This window comes from Tinamus guttatus, unplaced genomic scaffold (assembly GCF_059628265.1).
Source record: "Tinamus guttatus ecotype Peru unplaced genomic scaffold, ASM5962826v1 Tinamus_guttatus_pri_ptg000424l, whole genome shotgun sequence".
Taxonomy (NCBI): Eukaryota; Metazoa; Chordata; class Aves; order Tinamiformes; family Tinamidae; genus Tinamus; species Tinamus guttatus.
The window spans coordinates 25,347-37,547 of record NW_028288958.1 but is presented as its reverse complement, the minus strand read 5'-3'; the positions used below and the strand labels follow the sequence as shown (position 1 = coordinate 37,547).

General features: G+C 40.9%; 1 protein-coding gene across 1 annotated transcript in view; it reads left to right on the top strand.

Moving 5' to 3' along the window:
• Nucleotides 1-11,614, top strand: part of UQCC1 (ubiquinol-cytochrome c reductase complex assembly factor 1) — a 44,556-nt gene extending 32,942 nt beyond the window's left edge. Inside the window, exons 8-10 of the mRNA XM_088531685.1 lie at nt 6,097-6,174; nt 7,282-7,395; nt 11,448-11,614. Of these exons, the coding sequence (XP_088387811.1) occupies nt 6,097-6,174; nt 7,282-7,395; nt 11,448-11,582 (327 nt within the window). The 3' untranslated portion in view covers nt 11,583-11,614. The remainder of the gene's footprint in view (nt 1-6,096; nt 6,175-7,281; nt 7,396-11,447) is intronic.
• The last annotated feature ends 587 nt before the right edge of the window (nt 11,615-12,201 follow it).

The window sequence follows — 12,201 nt, the reverse complement described above, 5'->3', positions numbered from 1 at the left end:
TTCTCACATTGGCTGAAGTTTAAATCTGTTATTTCTAACACTAAGCAATGTTTTGGGAAAAAGAAACAGAAAAGAGAACAAGAGAGAATCAGTATGTCTTCCTGTATATCTTTTCCATGTTCACTAGTGGGTAATATGAAAGTTATACAGGGAAAATTCATCTGCCCCTATCCTGACTTTACATTGTCTTCTTTTGTAGTCCTTTCTAAACAAAGTTAGTGTTTAGTGTGTCCTCATATCTCTAATCACCTATTTGTTTCTTGGTTTTCTAGTTTCTGTATTTGTTCTGAGATGGAAAGACAGGTGCATGCAGCATTTATATGTGGACACAGTGTGGATTTATGGCAGAAGAAAGTTCCTCTGTTTTTTTCTGTTGCTTTCATAAAATTCCTAATGATTATTTCCCCTTTTCTCTGCTTTCAAATGCTGAACTGACATTTTCAGAGATCTGTCCACAAAAAACTCTTAAGAAGAGTTTCCTGAATTGGAGCTGCTAAACAAAAGCATGTTGTTCTATAAATGTTGATTGACTTTTCCTAAAGTATATTACTACTATATTACTAGAGTATATTACTTTATCAACACTGAATATTACCAGTCATAATCACCTGAGACTGTTAATTCTATCATTTATTAGAGGTAATATGCTAGAAATGGAAGTCAAATCTAGCAATCTGTACTTCCCTGGATCTTCCAAAATACTCTTCAAAAATTTGTGCTGCATTTTTTGGCTCTGCAAACATATTCAATGTTATCTAATATGTTCCATTTAGTTTCATACTTTTTGATCCCAAGAATTTTGTTGCTTTTGATTTTTCTTATCTTGCATTTGTTTCCACAGGCAGATCATACCACCTTTTCTCAACTTGCGTAACTTCCTTCCAGGATTTTAGAGGGAATTATTGCCTCCAATGTGTTTGGGTGTATTATAATGATTGTTTTTAGGGTTTTAGCAAATATTTTCTCAAAAGACACTTTACAGGAAAAACTGTAAACAGTTTTAACTCCTTACCCTTACAGAGAATCAGTGCAACTAGAAAGAGAGCAGAGCAATTTTACCTCTCTTCTATGCCCTTTTTCAGCACATGCTGGAAAGAATGAAGAATGAGCTCCCACCTATTTCACATGGGCAGGATTGTACTTGGACCTTTGCTGCATCTTGAAGTATAACCATGGCAGAGTTTCCAAATTAATAGACTACAAAATTAACATATCTCATTTTAATGATGTCTAGGAGTGACAGTCTTTATTTTTTTATTTTATTTTTTTTTCTGGAACATGTTATGCTGTATAACCTGTGTTTCTATGTCAGTTTGAAATACATATAGTCTAAGGAGAATTACTGATGATCATGTAATTGTTATGAAGGTGGCAGCATGTACCTAGCCCTTTTTCCCTTGATGTATTTTTATGTATTAAGGATTTTGTCTGGACCTGGTTCTGATGCAAACCAAAGAATATTTAGCTTTTGTCTAGGTTAATATGATGTCGTAGGTTTGTGCTGAGCACTGAAGATGGTTTTAAGGAACATGCTCTGAAGTTAAGCATCAGCTGAGGTGCACTACAGAATGACTTATTTTTGATTAGAACATCAGAGAATTTATCAAAAAAAAGTTAATATAGTTTTAAAAGCGTATGGGGAATGAGAGCTGTAGCTGATTATAAACTAGTTAGCATGACCTTGTTTGCAGGCAGGGTAGCAGAATGGTTAATGTAAGAAACAAAACATTGGAAACATAATTTCGGCAGAATTTTTGTCAGTTATACAGCTTTGTGACGTTGCCTCAAGGAACTAGGCTTTTTGGCCTGTTTCTACAGGGTTTCTTTTTAATTCTTTATATTATTTTAATCTTTTTGATCTCTAGCTACATAGCTCAGTCATTTTCAAAATTACTGTCCTACAAGTAATAGCCATGTTATTGAAGGACATAAAAGGGCTGTATGCAGTCTTTCCCACTTAATGTCATGTGCGTTTATTAAAAGGGCAGCAAACACTTAAAAAGCCTTTATATAACTATATATAGTTATATTATTTATAGTTATAATATAAACCCTATATTATAAGCCATTCTTTCCAAACACAAATTTGGAGAGGGTGCAGCAGAAAGCCCAAATGTTTGAGGACTGACAAAAATGTTTTATGGTGAAAGATTTGCCCTGTATCTCCTACAGGAACTTCTGCCGACAGTAAATGCTCCATTAGTCAAAAGTGTAAATAGGAGTGACTCATGTTTATGGCCGTGTGGCTAACACAAGTCCCCAGAGCAAACCTAGTCATAACAACAGAAGTGTACTCATACCTGTGTAACTGGTTTTGTGCAAGAGATGAACTAATTTTACTGTATCAGAATAAAATGCTACTTTGCTATTACAGCTTTGGCCACTCTAGAAGTGCTCTGATGATGCCGTGTATCGGTGCGCCCAGTGTAAAAATCATCTTAAAGAGCCTAATATTACCTTGAAAAGATTGCTGTTGTGACACACTTACTAAGCACAGATACAGGAGCAAATAAAGTGTACAGAAGAAGCCTTTTATTCTAGCAGGAATGGTATAATGAAAATGAAAGGGTGGAAAACGAAGCCAGAAAACTCAAATATGAAATGAGATACACATGTTTAACTGTGAGGGTGATATGCTTTAGCCAAGCACAACTTATTGAGCTTAGTACAGAGGGAACTCGGGGGAAGGTAATGGTCTGTGGTATGCCGAGGGTCAGGTTCTATGATCTAACCATTTCTTCTGGCTGGAATCTCTTCATAAAAAATATAGTTCAACCATAACTTATGGCCTAAAGAAAGGAATTGCTGCATGAAGTTCAGTGATTAGTGCTTGTACAAGGTGAGGTTAGAAGTGTCCCTTCTGGCCTTAGAGATAAAGTAGCTTAAGAGTGCAATACATGCTGGCAAAAGGCAAAACAAGAATAAACTCCTGTTAAAATGCTTTGAAATAGTGTTGCCTGTGCTTGCTGGGGCTATGTCTCTGCCAGCATGTAGAGTGGCCCAGTTAAGGACATGTTTGGTGAGTGAAACAGTGGAGGATCTGATGTCCCCTCTATACAGGGACAACTTTTACTCTGGGCTAGTTCACTTCTGATCCTGTGGACCGCATGCTCCAAACTGGAGCAACAAAATGGATGATCGAGATTCACTATGGAAACATACTCTTGATCCAACCAAAAGCTGAATGTCACCTTGCCATGTAGTAGTGTTCGTTAAAACATTTGCTAATATCTAAGGCAATTAAATTTATGTCCAGCATATACAATAAAGTGTGCTCTTGTCTTCCTAGGAATTTTGTTAGATTGCAGAGCCTTAACTGAGCCTGGCGTTGGTAGTTTGCCTGATACAGCAACAGGCCCCATAGCTATCTGTTCAGCAGTGCGTGTGGGCCTGAAGCTGAGGTTCCTCACAATAATGTAACAAGAATGTAGGGAGTGAAGTCTTAAGAAGGAGAATGTGGGATCATGAAGTCCTCCAGTGAACACTGGGGACATGTAAAAGGAAGATGGGCTAGTTGTACATCCCCTTTTTTAAAGGGTGTGAGAGATGTACAAATAAATGCATCCCTAGTTATGGACAAGGGTCTTTTCCACTGTATCAATGGTACATAAATTATTCTGGTGACAACTCTGCGCTGCGTTGTTTCCAAAGAAGGCAAAGTAGCTAAGTCCTTAGAAAACTCCAGATGTTACTGTTTTTCCTTGTATTAGCAATACAGGGAAACACTTGGAGTTGTCTAGGTGTGCTTTTGTACTTAATGAACAATCAGCTGACGAAGCTCGCCAACGCCTGGGACGTCTGTCCGGCTTGAAAGGAGGAAGCATTCCTAACAATGAGAATGAGATTTGGATTTGCTCATTCTTATTCTATTAAAAAAAAAAGTATTTTTTTTTACTATCGTAATTACACCAGTGCTGATTGTATTCTTCAGAAAAATCAGTATTTCATTAAAAGTAATTTTACTGCCTAAGATACTGCTCCACCCCCAAAGCCATATTTTATATTTTAAACTGTTTGTCTTTAAGATGTATTTATTGCCATGTTTGTTTAACTTGGTTATCTCCTTCATCAATCTATTTCTTATTAACTTAAAGCTGCTGCTCTTTGTTTTTAGAATAAAAAGCTGCTTCCCTGGGGATGTATAGTCCAGGACTTGTCTCTGTAATGGGACTATTTGTTTTCTTTGCCCCTTGCAGTTGCCTGCTGTAACATTTGTAGTATGTGTTAAGTAATCCTTGAGGTAACATTTTTATTATGTCATAAAAAGTGCGTGGCAAATATATAATAACTCATGGAATTTGTTTGTTTAAAAATGGAAGGATAATTTATTGAGTGTGTTACATGAGACCTGCTCCCCTTATTAGAGCTGTAGAAGTGCAGCTTATTTAGAAGTATGTTCTATTGAGAAAAACCACGATCTCTGACATGCACAGAAAGTTTGAGCATGGTTGGGTAGAAATGACATCATAGTTTATGTACTCAATAAAAATTTAATTAAGTCATTACAGAAGTTGCAGTCATCATTTAACCCTCTGATTTCTTATGTTCTTTTTTAAAAAATATTTAGTAATAGCCAGTTGCAAAATCTTGATGGCCTATAAAATATTTGCATGAATTTTAATAGCTTATATTAATGGAAAAATATGAGTAACTGACATAAAGAAATTTTCCTTGTGTTTTCAGTATAAAAATCAACTGACGAAAAAGATAGCAGTTTAATGGAACAGTGTTTGAACTGGAGATTTGATTGTGTGGCAAAATAACTCACATTTTAATAGAAAGCTGTTGCATAAGGACTGAGAATATTAAGAAAATACTTAGAACGTACGAGTCACCCTCGAGGTCCCTGTCATAAATATTAAGGTTTATATGTTAAATTTCACAACTTTTCTCTAAACTTATGATAAACTATATATCAAAAATGGTAATGTTCATTCCATATTAGAATTGATTTCATATCCTGCAGTCCTGTTTGCCTTTTTTTTTTTTTAATCTTATCCCTGCGTGCAGTCTCATAGGTTATTGTCCGTGTCGACTATACTTACGTTGCAGGCAGGGTCTGTGCATAACAAATGCTTGGTCTCTTAGACCTGCCATGTGTGGATACAAAGAGGGATCTTTATACTAAAGGAAGGAGAGCTCTGCCCTCAGGAGGGAAACTCCGTATTAGATTGTTCTGTTGATAGAAATAAAAAGCACGGGCAGGAGGAGTAGCCAGTATGCATGGAGGAGATGAGATGCACATGAATTACTTCAGCCATTGCTCTGGACCTAGAGATCTCTTTTTGTTCACACAAAAAATTCACGCGGGGCGCAATTCTGAAAGCCAGTGAGTAGCTCAGGCCAAAGTAGCAAATATTTAAGCAACTGTTAAATTTAGTTAAAAGTCAGTGTGGAACATAGACCAAGTCATACAGCATAGGGGGATGTAGCTTGAGAATTCCCAACTCTGAAAGAAACTTAGTCACAGTGACCAACTAGTAAGTCTGAGCTGCCAGAGAGATGCCGTGAAACAGAATTCATGTGATTTCTGAATGAACAAGTCAATATTGACAAGTAATTAAGAAGTAGGGGTAGGGATGGGGCCTCTATCTTTAGCATTACAGTACTTTTACTGTAATAGCATGTCTAGCTCTGGAGTCTGTGTGTTAGAAATAAATGTTCAAAACCCTGTGAGTTCCTAAAAGATACATATGAATGAATCAAGGTCTGGAAAACCTGCATAATAGGTAAAACACTTGCAGAGCAGTTTTCATTATCTTAGCTTATGCTGCCACTTAAAGGGCAGCCTTGCTGTGTTTTTTTTCTCTGCTTGGGTAGCTGTTGTCAGCACTGTTGGCCCAGGATTTTTTTCTGCCATTTGTATAAGCTGACATTTACTCTGACTTTTATTTGTGTATAGAACTAATGGAGTGGTATTGTACATTCTTCTAAAGACAGTGACTACATGAACCTCACAATTTACAGCCAAAGCCTAGCATATATGGACCACAGTATTCGTTTTTCTTCTCCTACTCCGAGTGGAACTGATAATTGTTTTATTATCGTCTCCACCAGTTTAGAACCCATTCTGATGGTTTTCTTTTTATTTTTCAGATTACTTCTGCTGCTCTAAAAGAAGATTTGAGAAGTATGGTAGAAAACTTCTATGCAGCTCTGTTTGGTTATGATGAGGTAAGAAGGGTATTTTGACAGAACGAGCAGGAACAAATAGGCTATCTAATTCACTGAACTGAAAATGTTGCAGATGGGTTAAATATTTGCCACACACATCACTGGGCAACTGTGTTCAAGTATCAATGGGATTTTCAAGTAGAAAATACAATTACATCAGATCCTATAGTAGTTAACTTTCTGCTCTAGTGGGTTTTGCTAGTGATGTTCTTTTTATTGACATGGTGATATTATTTTTTTATGTGGCTATCTGCATTAATATCTTGTAAAGGTAAAGTTCATAGAGTATTGGACAATGTTAGGTATGCAGGTTTTTCCTTTAATCTATTTTTAAGTATAGCCAGGATGTGTCTGTCTGTCTGTCTTCTTCATGTCTGCCTCTTGTTGACAATCTTTTTAGAAGCAAAATGTCTAGTTAAATTGAAGACAAATGTTGACGTTTCATATTTTAACTGAATATTTTAAAGTCCTCTCTTGCCTTTGGCAAATGTGACAGCAGAAGACAGGAGTTACGAGACTCTGGCAATAGCACCAGTTGATCTAGAAAGGCGAAGCTGAAGAGAATTTAGACAAAAAGTTCTCAAGGATATGACTGTTGTGTAAACTAAGTTTAAAATTAGCTTTAACTGGAGAAAATCTAGATTGTCCCTAATGATAAAAAAAAAAAAATCTGTCATTCATTTAGAAGGAGACAAATAGTCAAGTCCAGATTGCTTTTCCAGAACATCTTATTATGCATCTTTTAATTTTTAATATTTCAAGAATTCTGGGCTTCACACAGTTCTGTAAAGTGGCTCTCCTGTAGATTTAAAAACTAGAGAAACTGGATGGTCATCTACTCTCCTAGGATAACCCATCTATTTTTTTCTGATTGGTGGGATATTTGTTACAGGATGGAGCAGTTAGTCTCTTTCAAGTCAAAGGTTATTCTTTCTGGGAAAGAATGACCTTGATGTCTTTTCATAGGTACAGACCACAGCAGCAGCTGTAAACATTGAGATGTTTAATATAGTCTAGTGCCAGGTAGATAGAGTAATAGAATGGATTTGTCTTGTGTTCGCTCCCTCTTCATGTGCAGCTTTTAATCCCCTCTCTTTTCTTACTTAGGGAATCTTGTCTGATGATCATGTTCTGGCAGCAGCCCTTTGGCGAAACCTATTTAACAGGAACTGTGAGGACCCCAGGCATCTAGAGTTACTCGTAGAGTATGTGCGCAAACAGGTATCTTACAGCTCATAGCCCGGCCTTCCTTCATCCTCTTGCTAGAATATTGCATATATACTTTTTTTATTGTCTGCATATTATGTAGCTCCATTCTTCTTTTAAGTATAGGTGGGTTTTATATTCATTTGTTATCTTTAAGGAGCAAAGTTGTATACTTGATGTTGCAGAGGCATCTTTCAGAATGCTCTACCATATGGGGCTTCCTGTAATTTAGCATCTGCCAGAGCCATTTAATTTACTTTTGACAGCCTCTACTAAAACCTAAATTCAGAGTGTTGTAAAGAAGGGATTAAGTTGCATTAAGCCCCTGGAATCTCTTAAGAGGGAATGTTGATCTACACCTCTTCATAGTGATATGCTACAGAGGTTGAAAGTTTCCTGGTGAACTCAGTGGATAGTAAGTAAAAGGTTTTGTTTCTCAGTTCATACCTGGAGGAAAAAAGAGTAAACAGTGTGGCCCCTCTAGCATTGTGAGACTTCTGAAGCATGTTTCTAGGAAAAACCAGGGTAGGAGATGGTAGATGTAGCCCAAGGGGAATTCCAAAGACAGAAGAAAGGGTGAGAGAGAAGTTCTGGAGGAAAAATGTAGACTGGTTGGGCAGGAAATTGAAGATCATGACTTCCACAGTAGCATTAGCTGTAATGTTTCCAACACAGTATTCAAGACCTGATAGGTATTTGAGGAGACAGTATTTCAGTGCATGTCTAACAAAAAGTTATGGGAAGTGAAAGGCTTAAATTTGTCAGGGACTGAGAGCCATTCTGGAATGCTAGAGAGTGCTCTTCAGGAGGCACAGACTTAATGCAGCAGGTTACTGACTCTTAATATTGAGGAGGTGGTAGAGTTTAAAACTGCAGATAGGTGGGAAACAAATGAAGAGAGCATGAAATTTGGGACAATTTGTCCATCAAGTGGGGAAGTTGTAGCAATTCTGTAAGCTCAAGCAAAGGATAGGACAGAAGCTAATGGCAGTCAAATAGGAAACTGCAATCACACAAATAAATATGGCACATTCACAGAATCGCAGAATGGTTGTGGTTGGAAGGGACCTCTGGAGATCCCCTCCTCTGGAGCAGGGGAGTCCAACCCCCCTGCTCCAGCGGGAACACTAGAGCACGGGCACAGGGTGGCATCCAGGTGGGTTTGAAGATCTGCAGAGAAAGAGACTCCACAGCCTCTCTGGGCAGCCTGTTCACAGGAAAGAAGTTCATAATATGGAGATGGAATTTCCTGGGTTTCAATTTGTACTCAGTTTGACTTGTCCTGTCACTGGCCACCACCAAGAAGAGTTTGGACCCATTCTCCCTACATTCTCCCCTCAGATATTTGTACCTGAAGATTGCCTCTCAATCTTCTCTTCTCCAAGTTAAACAGGCCCAGGTCACTAAGTCTTTCCCCATAAAATAGATGTTCAGGCCCATTAATCATCTTTGTCTCTCTACATTGGGCCTTCTCTAGAAGCTCCACGTCCCTCTTGTGCTGGGGAGCCCAGAACTGCAACCAGTACTCCAGGTGTGGCCTCACCAAAGCTGAGCAGAGGGGCAGGATCCCCTCCCTCGCCCTGCTGGCAACACTGCTAATGCAGGCTGGGAAGAGTCTTCATGACTTTTCTGAAGGCCAGTCCCGCCCCACAGATCTGTGGTGTTACTTGAAAGAGCCATTGGTGCTGCGGACAAAGAATATCTGATTTACCCTGTCTTGGATTTCTAGAAAGTTCTGGGAAGCTTCCACCAAAGACTTATAAAAGAAACTAGATAGCCATTGCAGAAGAGCAAATGTAGTCCTGTAGACAAGTAGCTAATAGGAATATCAGCAGTAGGGAGCCAATAAATTGTCAGGTTTCAACAGAGGAGAAGTTGTTACTAGATTCAATGGACTGAGGGTGGAAAGGACTCTGCTGTTCAATTTGGTTGTAAATGAAAAGTGTGGGAATGAACTGTGGGGTGACAATTTGCTAACACTTAACTATTTGTGGCAGTAAGCATAGAATCATAGAATCGTTAAGGTTGGAAGGGACCTCTAGAGGTCATCTAGTCCAACCCTCTGCACACGCAGGGTCACCTAGAGCACGTGGCACAGGATTGCTTCCAAGCCGGTTTTGAAGATCTCCAGAGAAGGAGACTCCACAACCTCTCTGAGCAGCCTGTTCCAGTGCTGTGGCACCCTCATTGTGAAGAAATTTTTCCTGTGGAACTTTTGGTGCTTCAGTCTGTGGCCGTTTCCTCTTGTCCTATTGCTGGCCACCACTGAGAAGAGGCCAGCACCATCCTCCTCACTCCCTCCCTTCAGGTGCTTATATACACTGATCAGGTCCCCTCTCAGCCTTCTCTTCTCCAGGCTGAACAGGCCCAGCTCCCTCAGCCTCTCCTCATAGGGCAGATGTTCCAGGCCCCTGATCATCCTTGTAGCCCTGCGCTGGACTCTCTCCAGTATATCCACATCCCTCTGGTACTGGGGAGCCCAGAACTGGACACAGTAATGTAGCATGAGGGTTGATTGCAGAAAGAATTCATACAGCAAACTGTTTGATAAAGGTAAGTGTAGCTAATAGCGAAGTGATGCGCTTGGAGACAAAAACAATCCCAGATTTTCATATCTAGTGATGAGCTCTAAACTATCTGTTGCCACACAGCAATGAGCCCTTGAGATTTATGTGGATTGTCAGATGTCAACTCAATGCTAAGCAGTGTTAAAGTAAAACAAATGCTCAGAGCTCTGGAGGGAAGGAATAGAGCATAAAACCTTGTGTAGTCATGTCTCTTTTTTAAATCTATGGTATCCCTCATCATCTTCAATAACGTGTACAGTTTGGGTCCCAGCCATCAAGATAGATATAAAACCGAACTGCAGAAGGATCTGCAAAGAGCAGTAAGGTTGATATGAAACAGCTTCTGTGTTATCAATGACCAGGACTTCCTATTCTGAGAAAAAACAGCTGAGAAAGAATACACTGCACCTCTGTGAAATCTTGAAGGGATATGGAAAGCAAGGTGGGGTAGGACGACACAATCTCCAGAGGTCCTTTCCAAGCTCAACTATTTCATCATTCTGTGCAGAAAGGTTGGTAGGCCTCTTCTGATGCAAGAAGCAGGGGACATATGTTGCCTCAGGTTGCTGGGAATGCTAAAATATACATGGATTTCAAAAGCCACAGGCAAAGTTCAGGAAAGAGATATCTGTTGAGGGCACAGCCGCCATTTCAGGCTCAGTATCCCTGAACTAACAAATCTGGGGAGGGAGAATAAAAAGGAAAATAGCATTGTATGTATGCGTTGTACTTAACCCCTCCTCAGAAACAGATACTTTGCTTAGGTGGCAATCTAGTCCAGCCCTGTGTGACCCTTGACATGGTGTGTGCTTTCTTTGCTGAGAATCCTCTGCCAGATTATCTTTTGTGGCCAGGAAGCTGGGAGTCCCTGGAGTGAGAAATCTTTTCTTGCTGGTCCTGTCCTTCACCGTGACTATTAGTGGATGCCCAGAGAAGGCTATAATGACAGGGCACGCATGTGTGCTGTTTCCCTGCTGAGCAATCCTAGCCAGCTGTGTTCCCAGGCTGCCTGAGCCAGAGGTGGTATTTCTGTACTTAAATAGTCCCTTGATGGACTAGTCTTTTTCACCCTTACAGACTTCCAGTGTTTGCAGTGTCCCATGAGAGCAAATTTCAGTGACAAATGTGTTTAACCCTATGTTGTGTGAAAAGTTTGGGGGCTTTTTGCTAACTTCGCACTTTATCATTTCATTTAATGCCACTTCTTGCATGCTGTGGATGGGTAGTCATTTCCTGTTCGTTCCCCTGCCCCCCCCCCGTCCCCACAACCCGTGCGCTAGTCACTCCCAGCTCTGTGTGAAACTTCTCTGATGAGCGAGCGCTCTGTGTGGATAACGGCTGTTGAGGGGAATCGGCCCGGCTCGGCTTCTCTGTGGCCGCTCGCACTTGTGGCAGCGGCGCTGGCTCGAGCAGGGGCTGGTGCTGTGCTTGTCCCCAGCCCCTTGCCGCGTGACCCAGGCGGGGGCCGAGCCTGGCGTTCACCCCTCGCTGTCCCCACAGGTGCAGCACCTGGACGCCCTCAGCGGCGAGGAGCTGCTGCTGACCGGCGAGGTGAGCTGGCGGCCCCTGGTGGAGAGCGACGCCCGCAGCCTCCTCAAGCCCTTCTCCCCTGTCTACAACGACGAGGGGCTCTGAGGGACGCCCAGAGCCTGCTCTCGTAGCACCCCCTGCCCTGTGTCGGCTCCTCACATCACCGCAGGCAGCACTTGCCTCCCATGGGACTGCTGTGGCGTGGTGGGGCAGGGAGCAACAACTGCCACTGACTGGATATCCTGAAATAGGTGCCCTTGCTGTGGTGACTCAGTAGCAACTGGGACAGCTATCCACCTCTGAACATTCACCTGTGATTCAATGCTTAGCTGTTTCCAGAACCTCTGTTGCTGTAATGGCACCAAGCAGTCCTCACAGACAGGCTCCAACTAGACCTTTTCCTATGAGTCAAAATGTTTCCCGTTCTCTCAAGAAGACCTTTCTCCTCTGCGTTGCCCCACCTGAAGAACGGCTGCGCCTGGCACAGTGCCAGTCCTCCACTCACAACACGGTTGTGAATGCAAATCTGAGCTGTGCTTATTAGATGTTTATATATTCCTAAAGCCTGACCTTAAGGTAGAACAATCCATTTTTGCCTTCAGAGTGTTTGAGAATTGTTTTAACAGATTCTGAGGGGTTTTCCATGAAAATCCTTTTTAGGAACTATCTGCCCTGTTGCACAAGGGTATGAAAATGGCAAGAACAAGGCACCGTTCCCACTAAT